Below are 23035 nucleotides of genomic sequence, written 5' to 3'. Positions count from 1 at the left end.
TACTAGTGTAAAACCATTCAAACGGGAAAACCAACGGTCTAATCTATATAAACAAAACGAGAAACGAGAAACACGTATATATTACATAAACAAACGACAACTACTGTACATCAGATTTACTTATTAAGGTTATGTTTCGTCTCACTATTTTTAAGATTTTCCACCTAATTGTTTGGTATGACGATAAATTTTCACTTCTGTTCTCGTACTATGAGCAACAAAATTATTTATTTTGTAAAAAATATTTCTGTACTCTCTGTATACCTTACAACAAATTTATTTTATTTACCTGTGTACGTTATTTTATTTGGCAGCATTTTGTCCAAGGTTATGGTTGTCTTTTTGATATTGTTTTACATCTAACCCCCTTGTTTTATTTATTTTGTATTTACATTGTGTCATAGATCAAATTTATTGTTTCAGTGTATGTTCCCTTGGTTTTGGTTAATATGTATTTTGATTGAGTTAAGCCGTTTCAATTGATATTTTATAGTGTGTCTTTCTATGTTGTAATGTTACACTATTGTATCAGGTAGTGTAAAAGTTAGTGCCTATGAAAACGTTTAAGCCATCTGCATTTGTTTGCACCTGTCCTAAGTCAGGATCCTGATGTTCAGTGGTTGTCGTTTGCTGATGTGGTTCATACGTGTTTCTCGTTTTTCGTTTTTTATATAGATTAGACCGTTGGTTTTGCGGTTCGAATGGTTTTACACAATCATAGCTAGACGTCCCAAAATCTATGTTATGTCCTTTCTTTCCTCCAATCTGTGTCCTGGTATGCATTTTTCTATGTGTTTACGTCATACTGTTAAAACATCTTTGAGGACATAGTTTTGTTGTCAAAAGCATCAATACAAATTTACAAATGTAACATTAAAGTAGACGAGAAATACTAAGAATTGTTTAAAAACACGACAAAAAAAATGACAAAAAAGGGACAGTTTCACATTAAAAAATGCTTGATGGGAAAACATATCATTTTGATCTTCTAGCAGTATTTGCTTACAGGTGTCTGACATTGCAAATTACTCGTTGATAAACTTCGTACCATAGAGATTGAGTACACATTTAGACAGATAATTGAATTGTGGGTACATATATTTGTATATGACGTATTGATTGGACACAGATTTGGGAAAAATACGTAGATTGTAGGATGCACTGATTTGAGGCTTACACATATAATAGTAAAATACATATAACAAAAAAAAATGTTGTCTTATTTCTTGGAATTTCATTTACTGATTTTGTATTGTGTCGTTTTTATGGTTTTAAAATCATCATATGTTTGAAGTACTGTGAATAAGCCAGTTTGAAAGTTTGAGGCTTTTAAAAGTATTCCCTCAGGTCAAATTTGGCACCTCTTGTAAATTACCTTGTTTTTGGCATATACATAAGAATGCCTAAAAACAGACAAGTTCTGGGACGCTTGAATAATCGAGCGATATAAAGTCATATGTTATCGAAAGAGGTTACCTAGGAAATCTTTTATATATATGGTTCAACACCAACATACGCTTTAAACAATAACAAGTGTGTAAAATGTGATATGAAATGCTTACACAAACAATAATGTAAAACATATATAACAAAAATACCTATCTACAAACCAAATTAAAAAAGGGGTAGACCATAAAACTGAATAAATCAAACGAACAGGTGAAAAACGATTTCCAAATTTCCAAATTCCTAACTAGGTACAGACATTATCCGAAGAAAATTGTGGGTTAAACCTGATGTCGTAGCTAGATAAACCTCCAACGTGTATGACAATAGTTCATAGCTACGTTATACATGTTTTTATGACGTAGTGAACATTCCAAACAGACATAATAGGTTAATGATATTTAGATTTGGATTCAGCAGCCACAACTGTGTATACATCATAGACATACAATGAAACTGCTTACCAAATTAACAAAGACGCCAAGAAAAGTGATGATGATAGCAGATTTGAAGATTTAATCGTAAATTTATTTAAACCAAATTTTCTAAAATAAAAAAGCATGTTACAAATACACTAAGTATACAATATAAAAATCATGCTTTAAAAAAGGCAATCATCACATTTTTTCTAATCAAAATATATATACTCAACACTTATATCGAAGCAATGTTTTTAAAATTAGAAACAAAATGCTTACAAATCCATGAGTTCTAATTTGAGGTATGTTAAAACTTTAATATAAGCACTCTAAGATGGCGTGTTTGTTATTCGTCCCTTTTATCACTTCATATCATTGATTGCTGCTCATGCTGGAAAAAGCACATTTATGTCTAAGATAACGTGTTGACGATACAGAAAAATGTCGTTAGTTCCGTTATATTCTTCTCAGTACTTTTACATTGCACTATATATTGTGTTCAAGCACAATTAAGTCCTGGCAGTTTCGGTCTTGTTCAACTAATGACATTTAAACTTTGCACTTATAATAAAAATGATAATATAATAAATATAATAATAATAATAATGACTTTATTCAAAAAGGGTGACTAAATTAACGTACACTAATCTACCGTGAGGCCCTTCATATAAAATACAGAACAAGTTCTACAAATACTATTTTTTTTAACATATAATTCAATCTACACGCTAACTTATAAATTGTGTAGGCTATATTGTTCTTGTTATGAATATTGATAAACTGTAACACATAGATATGAATATGAAAAAAATAAATTTAGTACAAAAAAAAGAAATATAAAAAAGAAATAAAATAACAAATCATAAAATAATGTAAATGCAGCAATACTTAATACTGTATTAATAAAATTTAAAATCATTTTACAACTTTTAGGTAAATATAAACAGAAAAATTAGCAAAAGACTGAAGATAAGATAAAAAAAACCATAAAGATGAAAACATGATGTTTTTTTTATCATGTTGGAAAAAATGCACTTTCTAATCTAATATTGTGAAGTGAATGTTAATGATATAGTAGTGATTTCACTTAGAAACAAATACCAGTTGATTATTGCGCATCGTGATTGCATTGTTAACAATACTGCATCTCCCTACTACGAGATTGAAGAATGTTCTACTGTATTTTTTTCCGCGCAGATTATTTAAAACCACAAACCTTTAGTATTACAAAGGATGCGACAACAGTAATAAAACAATAAATCATGAAAGAATATAAATACATCAATAAATCATAACCTAATATTAAATTTTAAAATTACTTTACAACTTTTAGGTAAAAAAAAACAGAAAAATGAACAAGACAAAGTAGCGAAATATAACAGATATGATAAATAAACATAAGTTTGAAAACCTGATATTTTATTATGTTGGATAAAAAGCACTTTCTAATCTAATATTGTTAAGTGAATGTTAATGATATAGTACTTTCACTTAGAAACAAATACCGGTTGATAATTGCGCATCGTGATTGCATTGTTAACTATACAGCATCTCCCTTCTACGAGAATGATAGATATTCTACAGTTTTTTTCAAAGCAGATTATCTAAAACCGCAAACCTTTAGTATTACAAAGGATGCGATAACAGAAACCGCTACAGAAGCACCAGTTACGGTTCCGGCCGTAACAGCTGAATTGTCGGCCTCTGAAAATAGAACAATACAATTACAAAAATGTTTTTCTTCGAATTATTTAATTATACTACTTGACATCAATTCATTTCATCTCAACTAAAACTTTCGTTAAAGTCTATCTCATCTCATATAACATTACTTATCTGTACATAGGCGGCGGGTTCATCAACTTCATGTAAGCTATAAATTTAAGTCTAAATTAAAATTTACGATTATTTTTATAATAATCGAACCAAATAATACAAATAGAACATGATAAATCGGTCACTGAAACTACCACACAGAGCATCAACACTTGATTCCTCCAAACAAGAATGACAGCACAAACGAATTTAACAACTGTGTTAGAAGTAAGCTGTCTGTCTATAACCAGTATTTCTTTCCTTTAAGATGATTTTGAATAAACAATTAGCCATTTATTTTTTGTTATGTTTTGTCTAATGGTTAACAAAAGCACACAAAACAACACCTGTTGAATTAAAACAATTACGTAATTAGGAAGGGTTGAATTGTTCGCATGTTTTGCAAATGAACATACCTGTTGATTGGTAACTAATGGTAAATAAAAACAACAACAGATTTAGTCGTGCAAACAAACCCAACATATAATTGAAGAATTAAACCATCCTGCAGAATGCTTCTGCTTGTAAAACTAAGGACCTTTTTGATTATTTAAGAAGGTTCCAATTAGGGTAACGATTTAAAAATATATATGTTAAATACAACGTTCTCTTGGAATTCTCATGTCGTATAATAATCAAAAAGTACTAAAAAACCCAGCTTTGTTTGATTTATCTATAGCAAAAATTAGATGGTTGCTCACGATGAAACACAGAGACAGAAGTGTAATCTGTTTGGATTCCAAACCGTTTAGCCTCAATAAACAGTTTGGTTTTTTTCATAAATTTAAAATTAATTGTTTGTACGCTATTCAACTGTTATGGTTTGCTTAGTATTTTGTTGAGTATAATACAAACGTCACTACTTACTCTGGGTAACAGGTGAAGTCGTTGATGTTAAGTGAGTACTTACTCTGGGTAACAGGTGAAGTCGTTGCTGTTAAGTGAGTACTTACTCTGGGTAACAGGTGAAGTCGTTGATGTTAAGTGAGTACTTACTCTGGGTAACAGATGAAGTCGTTGATGTTAACTGAGTATCTTGAGTTGTACTTATGGTAGTTTCTAAAATATTTGGGGTTGGAGCTATGACGTCAGTAGTTGGTATCTTTGTTGTTATGGCGTCGATAGTTGTTTGTATTATTGGTGCGTCAGGAGTATTTGTTACTGTTGTTAAAAAGTCACTGGTTGTTGTCACTGTTGTTAAAAAGTCACTGGTTGTTGTCACTGTTGTTAAAAAGTCACTGGTTGTTGTCACTGTTGTTACAGCGTCACTCATTGGTTCGGTTGTATCGACGATACTTCGTGGTATTGCTGTAAGAATTTTTACAATCTATTACTTGTGTATTGATTGATTATTGTTTAGAATTGAAAAAAGAAATAAAGCATAACCCATATCTCCAAATGTATTATTCGATATCATTAAAGTTGACTTTTAACTACTGAGATGGCTAATAATAATTCATACTTATCATTGTTTTGTGAAAATGGCAAGTGCAGTTAGATTTAACCAGTATTGTAGGTCGTAGTCATTTTTATTTATGGTAGCCTTTATTGAAGCATCACGCTTTTTTTGTAAATTATGAGCTTATGATGTTCATTTGGGTGTAACATTGTAATCTAAGATACCGCTTTCTCCTGGAAGCCTTGTGCTAAAAGAAAAAGTTGTTCTTACTTGATTATACTTCTTAACATCAATTCATTTTACTGAACTCAAAGTTTCGTTAATCTCTATCCCAGCTCTAATAAAATTAGTTACATAGGCGTCGAGCTCGTCAACATTTACGTAATTATATATATGTTTGAATTGAACGAACATACCTGTTGATTGCTAACTAACGGTAAATAACAATAACATACTTAAAAGTCGTTTAAACCATATGATTGCAAACATATAACATTACCAATTCTTAATTCAATATTCATCCTTAAGAATGCTTCTGCTTGTATAACTAAGCTTCTTATGTTTAACTGTGAACCACTGTCACAGGTTAGGGGGAGGGTTGAGATCCCGCTAACATGTTTAACCCCGCCACATTATTTATGTATGTGCCTGTCCCAAGTCAGGAGCCTGTAATTCAGTGGTTGTCGTTTGTTCATGTGTTACATATTTGTTTTTCGTTCATTTTTTTACATAAATAAGGCCGTTAGTTTTCTCGTTTGAATTGTTTTACATTGTCTTATCGAGGCCTTTTATAGCTGACTATGCGATAAGGGCTTTGCTCATTGTTGAAGGCCGTACGGTGACCTATAGTTATTAATGTCTGTGTCATTTTTGTTCTTTTGTGGATAGTTGTCTCAATGGCAATCATACCACATCTTCTTTTTTATATAAGGACCTTTTTGATAAAAAAAAAAAAGGAAGTATATAAATTACATACACCGTTCTATTGGAATTCTAATGACGTATATTTATCAAGAAGTGTATAAACAAGCTGTTTGATATACCTATAGCAGAAATAAGATGGTTACTCAGGATGAAAAACAGGGTCAGTAGTGTAATCGCTTTGGCTACCAAACCGTTAAGGATCAAACGGAGAGTATATATTTTTTTTAAATGAAATACGAGTGTCTGTTTGTACGCTATTTACTATTATGTTAAGCTTAATATTTTGTTAAGTATAATACAAACGTCACTACTTACTCTGGGTAACAGTTGAAGTCGTTGATTTCAATTGAGTATCTTGAGTTGTACTAATTGTAGTTTCTACAATATTTGGGGTTAGAGCTGTGGCGTGAGTAGTTGGTTCTTTTGTTGTTATGGCGTCGATAGTTGTTTGTATTATTGGTTCGCCAGGACCATTTGTTACTGTTGTTAAAAAGGCACTGGCTGTTTTCACTGTTGTAACAGCGTCACTTATTGGTTCAGTTGTTACGACGTTACTTCGTGGTATTGCTGTGAAAAGTATAACAATTAATTGATTGTTGATTGATTCTTCATTGGTTAGAAATCAATAAATGTAATAAAACATGCACAAAATATCAAAATATACTTTTGAATATTGTATGACAAGATTTCTAAGGAGTGATACATTCGTAATATGTCAATGTGAATCACCAATCAAACATAAGATTGTTATGTAGTAAACATTTGTATTCATAGAAGCCGTTATATGTGCAGTACGCCTATTTTAACTTTATATTCACTTGAGTGCACATCGTACATTTTGTAAAGCAAATAAAATTTTGAATGACAATTCGGAATGGGGAAAAAGAGACAACAACCCGACCAAAGAGAAGAAACAACCTTAGACACCAGTGGGTCTTCAAAACAGCGAGAAAACCCCGTACCCTGGGGCGGACTTCTGCTGTTCCCTCAACATGAATGTGTACTAGTTCAGTGAAATTAAATGTCTACTCCAAAACATATAAATGAACTGAAAAAACACATACAAGACCGACAAAGGCCAGAAGCCTGACTTGGAACAGGCAAAAAAAAAAGCGGTGGGATTAACAAGTTTTGTTAGATCCAAAACTGTCCCCTATACATCTAGCCAATGAAGAATAAACATCAACAATAATACGCACAGTATAACCCAGTTTAAAAAGATTTCCGTTTTCGTCTGATAGTTATTTGCTAACAGTGTAGAAAAAGAATAAACTGACGATAAAGTGGATATTTCAAACATGAACAGTGACTATATTAGTATATATTAGTATACCTCTGCATCACACACACAGAAAACTACTATTCAACCCTCATTATCTCATGCATTAAATTAGGTGAATACTATCAAATCATCTTAGCTTTTATTATCTACTGGTAAACTGTAACAAAAAGCAAAGCAACCCACGAAGTAAAACAAATACATTAAATGATTCGTTTGCCCAGTCAAACGAAAAATTAAACATAGCACATGGAAACAGGTTCACAGTTTGTTCTTATGTTATCCTGTTACGTCACCATTTAGGTGGATGATTTAGCGTTCAATACACACGTTTTACTCTGACACATTCCAGTCAAGAGTCTTTAACTAGGTGGATGTCATCATCTGCCGTCTTTCATACCCCCAATTATATAGCAAAACTCTTGAATTCAATATAGAACTTGCAGTTCATGCTCACTTATTCTATTGAATATATATAAATGATAAGTTGATAATGAATGTATGTCTGGCTTCATCAATGATCACACGAAAGTTATACTTCGTTGTTCTTCAATTGTATTGGACGGATCGTCGATTCCATGGATGAACTTACAATTTAAAAATGCTATATCCAGGCCCAAAGGGGGTGGGGTGGGAGGTGGTGGTAACTGACTATCCTTTAGAGTATAACTGTGCCGACATTACTTTCCAATTTATATTCTGTCATTACCAGCAATCATTGAATACCATACTAAGTTTTAAACAGAAATATTGAAAGACATACCCTTTTCCCGACACGCTCAGAAATGATCCTGTTCTAGACCGTATAGATAGATGCAGTTCTAAACCCGGGGTTTAGACTGTATCTTAAACAATTAAATAAGCGATCCTGTTCTAAACAAATACTTTGTTTTTAAAAATACCATGTTCTCACCAGCAGGACATGGAAAAGGGATCCTGTTCTAACAAGAAGGGCATGAAAAAGCGACCATGTTTTGGGGCACACTCGCACCACTAAAAATATTGGAAAAAAAGTGTCCTGTACAAATCATACAAAATATTATTTTCTAACACGATTCACATTTTCACAACTAATGACTTTTCAATGAAAATATTTTAAAGTGCAACAATAATGTTAATAGTGTAAATATGTAAGGGGGAGACACTGATTTGTAGTTGATAAATTTACAAAATAAACCAGAGAAACACTGGTTATGTTTTTACCCAAGTTTCGTAACGCTTTATCGTTTAAACAAAGTTAATCCAAATAATTATCAAAAGTACCAGGATTATAATTTTATACGCCAGACGCGCGTTTCGTCTACATAAGACTCATCAGTGACGCTCAGATCGAAATAGTTAAAAAGCCAAATAAATACAAAGTTGAAGAGCATTGAGGATCCAAAATTCCAAAAAGTTGTGCCAAATACGGCTAAGGTAATCTACTCCTGGGATAAGAAAATCCTTAGTTTTTCGAAAAATTCAAAGTTTTGTAAACAGAAAATTTATAAAAATGACCATATAATTGAAATGACCATATAATTGTATAATTGATATTCATGTCAAAAGCGACGAAGCGACAAAGTCGACTTAATTTTTTACATTAATCTGGACTTACATATACTGCTTCCAATTGTGCTTGCTTGCTGAGTAGAAGCTTTGGCAGCTACCGTTGTCATATCTGATAAACGAAATTTGAAAAAGTAACATATAAACCTTAAAACAATTACCTTTCAAAAGTACATCAACCTTAAAACAATAATATTTTAAAAGCATTTGAGAGCACCTGCAGTTTTTGGTTGTATTTGTGTTTCTAAGTCTTTGTTTGTTTGCTATGTTTTGTCTTTCCGTCGTTTTACTTTTTTTTGCCATGCTATTTTCAGTTCGTTTTCAAACTATGAAGGTGGGGCGAAAGATACCATATGGACAGTCAAACTGATTGATCGTGAATAAACTGACAACGCCATGACCAAAAAAGAAAAACAAGACAAACAGACAAATGATAATACACACGACACAACATACAAAACTAAAGACTATGCAACACAACCCCCCCCCCCCCCCCCTTGTTCAATGAATGTGTTTGTAGATAGATGTTTTTTCTGTTCTGTAAAATTTTTCCTTTTAAAATTGTTACACGATAATGACTGCTGTACCCATACTTTGACTATTTTATTTATTGTGTCTGTTTAGTTAACGCATCATTGTAAATATAACGGAATTTGATGAGACTGTCATTAAAGTAAGAGGATTAGCGCTATAAAACCAGGTTTAATCCACCATTTTTGAAAATGCCTGTACCAAGTCAGGAATATGACAGTTCTTGTCCATTCGTTTTTGATGCGTTTTGTTATTTAATTTTGCCATGTGATTATGGAATTTCCGAATTGATTTTCCTCTAAATTCAATATTTCAAACACCCAGGATAAGATTTGAATATCAAGGCCCAGACCATTTCCAACAGATCTTTGGCTTCCATGAATTATTTCTTAATTAATCATATTTTTGATTATATAATAGCAAAATCAAAATAACGACTACATTCAGTTTACTACTTCTATTTTAGGAGAACTTTGTCATTTGTTGAAATATGAACGAATTTATAGCCTTAATCTGGCATAAATGACTCATTTTGTTTTGTAAGTTTTTGGTATAAAAATGTCTTTCTATCATCTTTTGGATGCATGTTATTCATTAAGTTCCCTTTTTCCATTTAAAATATCAGATTGTTACATGTACATGTTATTTGTTTAACAATACTTTTACTATTTGCTTTATTCAAAAAAAATTCGGATTCTAAAGTGAACAATTTTCTATTATAAAAGAGGGAAGCAAGATACCAGAGAGATAGTCAAACTCATAGATTGAAAATAAACTGACAACGTCATGGCTAAAAATGAAAATACAAAGATGTTAAAACTTTTGATTTAGGATTAAGTATCAATGCGCATATATGTACATATTCCTCACGTTTATTGCCTCAGTTCAACTGCACCAAAGTCGACACACAAACTCGTTCATGTACTTTCAAATAGAATAGTAGTGAAGAGTGAAAGATGGGTCTTTTGATCATTTTCCAAACAAAAAAAATCTAGTCTGAATCAGTGTCATAATTGACCCGTTTTCTTTTGCATTTATTTTTCTGAAATTCTAACTAAATGTGGTTATTCAATGAAAAACAGCAACTGGACGTCATTTTTCCAACTTTGACTTGATACAGACTGGAGATAAGATCCTTTATCCTGAAATCAGCCATCTATTGTACAAAAAACAGGTATACAAATAAATTTTTGCTTTATTTGTACCTGTACAAATAAAGTCTCCTGTTATCCCGCCTCCATGTTGAGCACGGGGAAATATGGATTTTTCTTTGGTGAACCAGATCATTTTGGGTGTCCTCTACGCGGTTTGCATTTAAACTGTCGATTTCTTTGAAATATTTGATACACTGATTTCCATTTGACAACGAAAGTTTTGAGTGTGGGTTGTAAATTTCAAGATAAAAATAATATATGTACATTGTCGGAAAATACAAAAAACATATTTGTACTCGCTACGAAACAGGAGTAACACTCGGCGGAGCATCGATTTTCGTCCTGTTTCTAAAGCTCATACAATTAAATGTTATATTTTCCGACAATGTACATACATTGTATATTTATTAGATAGACAAAGTTAATGTATTCAGTATTAAATATATGATAAATAGATATACATTTTTAACTAGCCTATACGTAACACGAATACTTTTGTTCGCCTTTCATTTGTTGGACTGTGATAGAAATAATACGTAGAGAAGACATTTAAGATATGAAATTATTATGTATTTGTAGAATACTACCTATACAGTCGGTGAAATTAAAGTCAACTACCAAATTGTTTGTCCGATCACAGGTTGCATTGGCATTCCCATTAATTAAAGTCAGATTTTGTAGAAATAGCTTTAGTTGTAATAAATCACAGCTGGAACAATTCAGTGGATTATCATATAAAGTTCTGTAAAACAAAGACACTACATATTATCGTTGAATTGATAATATTCAAAACGTGCATGAGGCATACACAATATCATAGCATCATAATTAGTTAACAAGGTAAACAATCAGTTTGCTTTTCTCATGATTGCAAGAAGATAACGGTTCCACATACACAAGACAGCAACCGATAAAAAGCAATCTGTTTGGTTTGAATGCGGTCTTAAATTAGGTAATTCAACATTATATGAAGTTTTTAACATGATTTGTCATATGATTTAATAAGGATATAGATAAGATGGTTTAATTAAAATATTTCATTGAGCCTAATAGACAACTTTCGAGTTCGATGCATTTTCGTTAAAAACTTTGGTTTTAGTGAACTTAACTTGTGCGTTTAAGTGCGTCGTGACTTCCGTTTCAATGTTGAGCGAGTGGTTGAAAAACTATAAATCTATATTGCACGAATTGTTCGGCAAATTAAATTTACATAACTGACAATCTGCACCGCTGTCATTAGGGTATTGTGATTAAGTACCTACTGAACAAACTTTATTTTTAGTTTATCCTGCAAAATGACGATCACTAAGACGCTTGATGAACGTTTATAGTACAGAGATACAGGCGAGCCCCTCTATCTGGTAAATGACGTCAAAAAAGCGCGTATAATTGACGAGTTTTTTCCGGTGACGGATGACCTCGAAAGTGGTCTATTGTTTTAAACTTACGCAGAAATGTACATTGTAACGAAAAAAAACTGTTAAAAGTGTGCATAGAATAGCGATCGAAGAAATAATGAAGTTGAGGTTCAATTTGGAAATAAAGGTCAAAGCTTCTTCTTTATTTGTAGAAGCCTCCCACCTAAATTTGTATTTTCTCCGTAGTTCTAAAATGGCAGGAAAACATGGAAATTGATTAAAATTTGATATCCTAAACAAAGAAAGTTATCGTAACAAAGCTATGTATCTCACTCATATATATCTAATTTTCTCTCAATTAGTTATAAATTTGTTCCTTTTCTGTCATATTGAAATTTCATGAAATAGAAAGTGCTTGAATTTTCTGAGAATTGATGGTTTTTATGGGATAAATGGCTTAAAATGTGGACGTCCTGAGACGTTCAGTCAAAGGCTAAAATGAAAATGTGAATGTTCAATAGATCCTGTATTAGTTTGCATTGTTTTCTCGACTCTCTCTCTAAACAGTATGTTATTCCGCCAATAAATCGTACTACATGTACTAATAAAAAGTTTATAATAACAAATATATCGAACATAAAGAAAAATTCGAAACGGAAAATCTCTTATCAAATGGAAAAATCAAAAGCCAAAGAAGTGACTCGGGATGTTTAACCTTAAAAATAAAATATATTGCTTTACCTTCTTCTATGAAATTATCTTTCTTGCGGGGAAAATTATAAGTAAGATTCAGTTCTGTAGCTACCGTAAAAATTCAGTTACAAGAGTCTAAGATTCTTTGTTTTAATCTGATGCGTAGTACATTTTAAATGTATAAGGACATTATATAAGAACGAGTTTTATATAATAGGGGGGGGGGGAATTGCAAGCTTTCTTTTCGAAAGTCAACAGAGGAAAAACTAAAAAATAACATCACAAAACAAGATGGTATATGAAGTATGGATATAAGGTAAAAATGAATATAATGCAACAGCAAACCAACAAAATAATACGGTTATTGTTCAGTACTTATTTACTTACAAGTATCGAAGAGAAAAACCTATGAATACATTTGCATCAAGGTAGGTAAGCTCATTTTCCTGCAGTGACCTGTAAAATAACATGTTCAATGAACATCATCGATACAGACAGTTTGACGATGCAAAAAGTAAGCAGCTTAAATAAGATAAAGCTGTTTAACCTCAAATTATGGTGGTTACATTATAACAGAACTCCAAAGAAAATTCGAAACTGAAAAATAACAAAAAATGTACAATCAAGCATTCATTCCACAGTACAGTTTTCTGATAGTTTTGATAGAGTAATTTATAAAAGATGTAGGAAGTTTGTTCGATTTTTTTTTGGAAGGTTTTGTCTCCATCAATTAAAATGTATTTCTCGTAGCTGTCAACTGTTGTTGAAAATAAGGATATAGTTAATCTTCTCTATTTAAAAAAATTCTATGGTCTTCTTTATTGTCAACACTCCCGACTAATGTCTTATCAATTCAGTTACTATAATTGGAATACCTTTCTTTGTAGAAAAAAAAAGGAACACCTGAACCGTATGATAGAACAATTTTCAACTTCTTTTCAAATCAAAATTGAATGAAGGACATTCACTTTCAAAGATGGAAAAAAAACTGACAACGCCATGGCTAAAAAATAAAAAGACAAACAGCCAAATAATAGTAAACAAAATACAACATAGAAAACTCAAGCCTAAGTAACACGAACCCTACCAAAAACCTAGGTGATATCAGGTGCTACGGAAGGGTAAGCAGATCCTGCTCCACATGTGGCACCCATTTAAATTTACCATTAACATGATTAACAAAATAATATTTTGATAACCGAAAATTGCATAATTGTTGAAATTGTTGAAAACTGTTCCCATATAAATATTTCTGCAAAGTGCAACATGTACAAATACAAAAAGATAAGAAATATATGTATGTCACATGTTTGTATATTTAATTTTGTTTTGCCAAATACAATTTACTTACACGAACTGTAGATCCACCAAGCCTCGAAATACATTTGCACTTAGCGTCGTTAAATTAGTTCTGTGTAGGTATCTAAAAATAAATTAAAAAAACCTGCTTCATGTCTTTTGCCATCATAACGCCTAAGAAGTGAACACAACAACACAAATAACAACAAAAAGGAAACTATAAATGTAATGTTTTATAAATATTTCTGATTACAGATATCTTTCATCAGTATGGTTGTGATGTTAAATGAATCATACATCAGTCTACTTAGATCAAACTGTAACAATCTTGTTTATTGTAAAAACATTTATAAATAATACATTTATAGTTTCCTTTTTTTGTTATTGGTGTTGTTGTGTACACTTTTTAGGCGTTTAAATAATTTATTTGTTGTGTACATGTATCGTTACTCGCAAGGATCCAGCACGCTCGTGGGAAAAATCATTGACTATAATTCAAACGTTTTATATATATATATGTATCCAAAACAGATTTGTAATTTTGCGATAATCCTTAAACTTTGATGTAAGGCCACACCAATTTGATTCCATGTTCGACGGACCCGTCCGCACCTATTTTTTTCAAAACAGATTTTTTTTATGTTTTTTTATATTCCCGCTTCCTTGCTTCCGGAAATGTAATGATGTCCATTTTCCACACCGTTTTTTTTTTGTAAATATTATAAAAAGATATCAACATTTGTTTTTAAAATCACAGTCTAACCTGTATATAACGATTTAAACATAAAAGCACCCCACTACACTGTAAATATCTGTGCGAATATTTGTTTCCGCATGAAACCTATTTATTCAAGGTGGGAGTTCTCCGATATAAATTTATAACAGCGAAAATACCTGTAAAGAACAAAAAAATGGTTTCTTTCCCCCTTACTTATATTCCCTATCAAAAAATGTTCGTTGTTAGAATAAAGTACAAAGAACTTCTGAAGGATTCGCCTTGAACTGCAATTATATTGTATGCTGGCGAAACAAAACTATCCATAGCCGCTGCATGTTTATGCACCTGTCCTGATTGATTCAGGGGCCTGTCGTTCAGCAGTTATCGTTTGTTGATGTTGTTCATTGGTATTTTCCCGTTTGGATATATAAATTAGATCGTTGGTTTTCCTGTTTGAATTGTGTACGCTAATAATTTTAGGGTCCTTTATAGCTTGCTGTTTGGTCTGTATCAAAGCCCTGTGTAAAAGGCAGTACTTTGACCTGTGTTTGTTATTATCAGGTTGCGAACAACCCTCCCTCAGACAAGGGGGCATTTTACTGATGTAGAAATTTTTTTTAGAAATACCAAGGATTTGTATAGTTCTTCTATACAAAACATTTGAAAACTTGGAATTTTGTACTCAAAAAGAGGACAGTTACATCATATTTTAAACAACTTTTTCTAAAAGAGGGGTCCACTTATTTTGAATAATATTAAACTGTTAAAGTAAAGGTGTTAACATGGTTAAAATCCAGGAATATTACCAAATTATTGGACATGTTTTGACCATTTACTAACAGATAGATATATAGTTCTTTGAGAAAATATGAGCTCTTTTGTACAAACAAATATATTATAACTTATATTGATCCCTCATAAAACATGTAAAAGGGATATTTATAACATTAAGGGGTTGCCCCAAGACTGATTATGACTTGGATGGAGAATTGTCTCATTGTAACACATACATAGATCAGATTTAATTATTTCTTGGTGAACAGGGAAAAAATACTTCAGAAATTAAAGAAATGTCAAAGTACAAGTGATAAATCATGTTTTAATATTGTCAAAATTTACTTTTTATGTTTACAAAAAGAAAATTATAATCGCTCGCCTTTTTCTTTTCAAGCTTCACCTCAAAAATTTGCAAATTAAATATTTTTTTATTAAAATTTTTAAATCGCTCCCTCGCCCCTAATTTGGAGTCAAAAAATTTGTAGAACAAGAAATTAAATTGGTGTGGCCTAATCAGCAAAAAGGAAAGTGTATGTGTCTGTTTATTATAGTTCTTCTGATAGATAGCCAATGTACTACTCAAGAAAAGTTTAGCAACATAACTTCTGACATGTCTGACTGCCAATAAAAATAAAACACTTTTTTTTATCTTTCCAGTTTATGTTTTCCTAATTTTCAATCATTAATGTTTTCACATGGTACAATTGCTATTTTAGTCAAATTTCAGATAGAAAATTGACGAAATGGTGAATATGATGGCATAATTGATTACATATGAACAGAAAATTAACATTTCGTTTGCAAAATAAAACAGGAAAAAACTTTTTTTACCACCATATTTTTATCCAAATTAGTTGTGTTCTTTATTCAATTCAACATTCATTTAAAACGGGAATGCTGTTTCAAATCAGTTTAAACAATTTCTACATAGATATGAACCATAAACGTTGGACCCCATAAATCTAAATGAAAATGTTGCAAAATTGTATTTTGAAAGTGAATATATCACTTCCATTTGAACACTGTCTTAACTTTTCCTGTTAATTAACGTTTTATATTAGGAAAGAAAAACACCTCTTCATTTGAAAAAAACAAAATGAAGTTGTTTTGTTCAGTTGTATGTAAGATTATACGCACATGGTTCCCAAAGGTTTTTTTGAATAGATACACAGTAACAAAACTATTCTATTATATTAAAACACGACTACAAATTGGTATAACCAGAATACCGAACTCAAACTTTATCAACCAACAAAAGTAGTGAAAAAACAACAGCTGTCATAATATAATCTTGACTTGCTACAGACATTTTCCGAAGGAAGTTGTGGGTTTAACCTGATTTAATAGTTTACTAAACCTCCTACTTGTAGGACAGTTGTTTATAGTTATTTTGACAAAATTAGGTTAGCAACCCAAAGAGACGTAAAAGGTTAATGTGATATTAATTCGGATCCAGCAGCCAAAACTGTGTAAATATACATCACAGACATGCAACATAATTGGCAACAAACATGCAAATAAATTTGAAAAAAGACGCCAACAAACAGGTTTATGTAGTTGATAGTAAATTTGACCAAGACCCTAACAAATCTGGCAAACATTTTTCAAAACTAACAAACATTTTTCAAAACTAACAAACATTTTTCAAAACTAACAAATTATACAAAGAAGAAAATAGATTAAAAAATGAAGTTAGACATAAATTAGGTCTACAGAGTCTTGTAAGATATAATGCTACAGCACACTAGCAGGTAGAATTATTTTACTTACATAGCTTGAAGATTCGGCATACCGTTGAATAGATCTGTGTCTATTGCGGTTAAAGGATTGCTAAACAGAGACCTGAAAAAATATTCAAAAATTATCTTGCCTCATTACATTTATCATTCTGTAATACAAATAGATGTGTGAAGAAAATAATAGTCAACATACGGTTAAAACTTGTTTATTATACAATAAAAAGTCAACACTCATGTATGCCTTACACGGAAAACTTGAGTGTCAGCTATCAGAGAATTTTATCTTGGTGAATTTTAGCGGTTACCATTTTTACAGTAACTCGATCGATAACAATGTAAACAGACTTAAACTGACTTCTTATATCATCACCAAACAGTCTTTGAACAGTGGCAATGATTTTAAGGCCTTTTTTTTTTAATTTCCAGTGAGACAATTATCCATAAGTCACCAAATGAACAAAAATGTATTCCGAGTGGTAGTAAGCATTAGGATTTAACAATTCATGATAACAATGTATCTCTAAGAAATGTTAAATCTTCAACATTATGTCGAAGTTATATATATATATATATTTTTTATTAAGCTGAATTAAGTAAATTGAAAACGATTGTCAAAAAGAGGAAAACATTGCTTAATACGTATATTCAAAATTAATATTTATGAAACCTCAATTTGAAAACGGTTTCCCAAATCGTGGAAGAAATGGCATTAAAAAGTGCATAATATATCTAGAATCTGCTTAAACTTTTGTAAATGGCCTCTAATAAACGATTGAAGTCCTATATGACAAAAGAAATGGGTGGTATGAGGCAAAACATGTTTCGCTATATCGGAGGGAAAAAACCAAGAAGTAAAAAAAAATCTGAAAAAAGTCCTTAACCTCAACTATATACGAAAGATATATCACATCAGCAAACCAGCAAAAAAGATGACAAACATATTAGTTTGCTAATTCAATTTACTTACAGTGCAGTAAGAGCCACCAAGCCTTGAAATACAGTCGCATTTAGCATGGTAATTCGATTGTCATCCAGGCGCCTGCAAAATGTTATTATATTTATAAAGTGTTGTATTTTGAGGGAAAACTCAAGATGGCTGACAATGAACATCAGTAAAACTTATAAGTATTGTTATGTGCACTTGAATAAGGACATTTGTTCAACTTTAAATACCTACCAGAAATTATGTATTTTGTATAAAGAGGTCATTGCATTTATTTTCCATATTGCTGAACTAAATAAAATAAATTACAGTATTTGTGCGTTATCTCTATTGATTTTTTTGATAGTAGTTTCTGTACTTCGTACCGACCTTTTGAGTTAGACTGGTTTTTTGTTAGACTGGTTTTCATAGTTCTTTTAAAAGGTAAATTTGAAGTTAGATTTATAAGGGTTTGGATGGAGTTGCATACTTTAGAAGTGTTATATAACTAAAATTATCATTTCAACATAAGGCTATACTATTTTTTCTTAAGAATATATGGTTTTAAAAGGTAATTCGCTATAGAACCAGGTTTAATCCACCATTTTCTACATTTGAAAATGCCTGTACCAAGACAGGAATATGACAGTTCTTGTCTATTCATTTTGATGCGTTTTGTTATTTGATTTTACCATGTGATTATGGACTTTCCGTATTGATTTTCCTCTGAGTTCAGTATATTTGTGATTTTACTTTTTACTGCTGTGAGACCACTATCACAAATTTGGATTGAGGGGTGGCAGGCACTCACAAACATATACCCCCATCCCCCGACACATTGTGAATGTGCTTGTCTCAAATCAGGAGCATGTAGATCAGTAGTTGTCGTTGGTTCATGTCTGTCAAATTTTTTCTGCGGAAATTATTTTGTTATAAATAAGCGAGTTTTCTCGTTGAAACTTTTTCACATTTTCATGTTGAGAACTTTTATAGCCGAATATTCAGTTTGGGGTTTTCTCATTGTTGGAGGCCGTATACGGTTATACCAAATAATTGGTTAAAACGACACTTTCTTCATTAATGATTAAGTTTCCATTTTAAAGAGAAATGTTTTTCATCATCTGAATCTTTACCAACTAGATAATTGTCAATAAATATATTCAATGTTCAATATAAGAATGAAAAAGACTTATGATTTACATTCTCGTATCATTTTCTTGTTTGCTTTTTATGCTTTTGCCTAATAATTTCTTATGAAGTTATAGACATGCAAGCATACATGCAAGCATACATGCAAGCATACATGCAAGCATACATGCAAGCATACATGCAAGCATACATGCAAGCATACAAACAAGGAATATTATTTTACCATCTTAAGGGAGTTCGCTTCTCAGTTTCAAAGTAATTAACCTTTTAAAACACTAGTTTATATTGAAAGCGGATAAGTAAAGGAATCCAAAGAGTAAAAAAAAATGCAAATGTCCCCGTGCTTTTTTTCGATGTATAAACCATTGACATTTTGGAGGGAAAATGTTCTCTCTTGACCTTAGCTTTATCATTGACAAGTTCAAGTCCTCAAAAACTATTAAAAAGTAATTAAAATTTTAAAAGCCTTTAACAGACAGCTTATTATTATACATGTAAAAAAATTATAAAAAGAAAAATGGGGGTCAACGGGCAAAAATTTGTTAATGCATTCAAATGGATAAAACCAGAGGATTCCGAAAATCTGACCAAAATTCCAAAACATGACAAGCCAGCTCCCTTAAGAAGTCAATTAAAAAAATGCATCTGTTATAAACCTTTTTATATCTGAATATTCTTAAAAGCAATAAAAATAAGATATATATACAGGTTGTCTATAAATAGTTATCAGCGCTGTTTAGGGTACTGTATGGTCGTACTACAGGTATTCATTAAACATCAGGTAGTTGTACCTGTATTACAGTAACAATATTTCACCTGTTCCCTCGGCAAATCAAACATCAAGGATTTACACAAAGAACTTATGAAGTAATATTGTGTTATAACTATATCTTATCAATGCCCCATGTGTCGTGACACCTGAAGCTTGCAACTTCAAACAAGACCTGAAATTGCGAAAATCAATCATCTGTACCGTTCACCTGTGACCTATGATGAACTCATGGCATGGCACCCGAGACCCAAATGCTATGAAAGTGGGCGGAAAGAAGTGTAGTTCGGGCTTGTTAAAAAGTCCCATCTTTACACCTTCTAAGTCCGTGTGTCATTCAAAAATCCGAATCATGTCAATACTCTGTTTAATTGTATTGTTGAATCCATCGGCATTATACATAATCATTTTGTATCACTGTCATGCGTTTTGTTGGATAATAATCGAAACTAAATTTGCACCGTAGCCATATGTCAATATGAATGAAAGGAACCGCTGACGTAGTACATTTGAAGCTCGTTCTGAGTGACTTCCGGGATGGACATGTACATATTTGACAGGTCGATAAATCGTTGCATTAAAATCTCAATAAAATACATATTTTAACAAATATTTGACACTTATTGCTATCGATGTATTTTTGGGGAAAGTTAAGTATAAATAAACATTTTTAAACACAATTTGAAAATCGTGTCATGCCTCCTTTGAACCCCACTGATTTCTATACATGCAATATATAATCTTTAATCTATCATATATTTTCCCTTTGTTTTGTCTGATTCATTAGCAGATGGTAGATAAATCTGCCCAGGCACATCGGCTATCTCGAGAAATAAACAAAATAACCGCCATACAATAGTTAACACTAATAAGCAATCAATTTGTTGAACATTATAGTGAGATTTATCAATCTGCAGTGGCCCTGATAGCTAATGACTTACACAATGAAACAGTCAAGCTATCTCATTAAAATTCAGCTACACAATTCTTATACCCTTATTTTGTGTTGCTTAAAACAATGCACCTGATCATACCTGTCATGAAATTAAAACTATTTTATTGAAAAGAAAAATTAACGAACATTTCAAAACCAGAATGAAAATGATTTTTTGTTAACATAGCTGCAATGAACATGAGATTTGAAGAACAAACGGAGAAAAGAAATATACTGCACCAGTTTGCCAGTAAACATTCGGTCACACAATTTTATATTTGACTGATAAATTTACTTACAATATTTGGAGCGTCGTCAAGCCTTTAAATGCATTTTCACCTATCATTGCTAGTTTATTGAATTGCAGAAATCTGGAAAAATATGAAAGTTAGTGTTGCTATAAATTCAAACATACATAATAACTTAAACATTGAAAGCCATAGAGTACATGTGTTGTTACCTTAACTACAATCCCGTTGCCTTTTCGAAGATGGCCTACCGAATAAGAATGTAGTATTACATACATTTTGTTGTCTTTTTTTCTCTTTTTAACCATGGCATCGTCAGTTTATTTTCTATCTATGAGTGTGACTGTCCCTATGGTATCTTTTGTTTCTCTGTTTCAGCGAAGTGGTAATTATTTATACAACATTTGCATGTATTTAACGTGTATGTCGTCTACCTGAGACATTACATTTTTGTGGCGTCGATCCTTTCGTTTTACAATTCTTAATTCTATAAAGCTCTTTCTGTGTACTGTCCTGAAGTATTTTAGTTATTCTTTGTTATTCTGTAGTTAACAAATCAGAATGAACTTATTATTTATGTATTTCTCTGTATTTGCATTTGTTTGTACTTGGTACTCGTCATGTTATGTTATTATTTTACCGATATATTAAACATGATATATATTAAAACAAACTGACAACGCCATGGCTAAAAATGTAAATAAAAACCCAGAAAAACAATAGTACACATGACACAACATAGAAAACTAAAGAATAAACAACACGAACCCCACCAAAAACTAGGGGTGATCACAAGCTACACATTGAAAAACATTATTTGCAATGTCTCACTACAGAGCTTGGAATTGATAAAATTACTGGTAATCCTACATATTCTTTAACATCCTTTACCAAGGATGAAATTTTACAAAATCATAAATCTGTCCTTCTTTCTTTTGGTATCAACATCAAAGAAAACGAAGAAAACTTGCCCTCATTATACTGGATACCTAAATTACACAAAACTCCATATAAAGAACGATACAAAATTTTCGACTAAACATCTTTCTAAAGTATTGACTACTATTCTTTCTACAGTTAAAGATGGGCTGCAAAAATATTGTGAGGAGATATATTCCCCCAGTGGTGTTAACCAGATGTGGATTCTCAAAAATTCGAAAGATCTACTGCTTAACCTTCGATCACAATCTTTGCAATTTTGCAGCAACATAAAAACTTTTTATTTTTCTACGCTATACACTACTATTCCCCATGCTCAGTTGAAAGATCGACTTCACCATCTCATAAAACAGAGCTTTTTCTATAAAAAATGGGAATCGTAGATACAAATTTCTTGTTTTTTGGGATACAATAATTCATATTTTGTAAAGAATCACACTGAATCTTCCAGAAAATATACTGAAGATGATATTATTTAAATGCTGGACTTTTTGATCGACAATATATGTGTTGAGTTTGGAGGATTTATATTTCAACAGACAGTCGGTATTCCAATGGGTACTAATTGTGCACCCCTGCTGGCTGATTTTTTTTTGTATTCGTATGAAGCAGAATTTATTCAGAACCTTCTAAAAGACAAAAAGAAAAAGCACCTTGCGAAATTCTTTAATTTTACTTTCCGATATATTGATGATGTTTTATCATTGAACAAAAAGTAAAATCACAAAAATACTGAACTCAGAGGAAAATCAATTTGGAAAGTCCATAATCACATGGCAAAATCAAAAAACAAAACGCATCAAAAACGAATGGACAAGAACTGTCATATTCCTGACTTGGTACAGGCATTTTCAAATGTAGAAAATGGTGGATTAAACCTGGTTCTATAGCGCTAACCCTCTCACTTTAATAACAGTCTCATCAAATTCCGTTACATTTACATGATGCGTTAAATAAACAGTCACAATCAATAAA

At 31.6% G+C, this 23035-nt stretch overlaps 1 protein-coding gene across 1 annotated transcript; it reads right to left on the bottom strand.

Moving 5' to 3' along the window:
* Nucleotides 1-2061: 2061 nt before the first annotated feature.
* LOC134709882 (uncharacterized) lies at nucleotides 2062-21760 on the bottom strand. Its single transcript, XM_063570011.1, has 8 exons — nucleotides 21173-21760; nucleotides 18067-18138; nucleotides 17131-17202; nucleotides 13918-13989; nucleotides 11103-11257; nucleotides 6319-6570; nucleotides 4677-4988; nucleotides 2062-3569 (listed from the first exon to the last, which is right to left on the bottom strand). The coding sequence occupies exons 1-8, from the start codon at nucleotides 21217-21219 to the stop codon at nucleotides 3466-3468; spliced, it is 1086 nt and encodes a 361-aa protein (XP_063426081.1). The 5' UTR covers nucleotides 21220-21760; the 3' UTR covers nucleotides 2062-3465.
* Nucleotides 21761-23035: the final 1275 nt, after the last annotated feature.

This window comes from Mytilus trossulus, chromosome 3, assembly GCF_036588685.1.
Source record: "Mytilus trossulus isolate FHL-02 chromosome 3, PNRI_Mtr1.1.1.hap1, whole genome shotgun sequence".
Taxonomy (NCBI): Eukaryota; Metazoa; Mollusca; class Bivalvia; order Mytilida; family Mytilidae; genus Mytilus; species Mytilus trossulus.
Note: the sequence above shows the minus strand (reverse complement) of the source record. Positions and strands in the feature narration are given on the sequence as shown.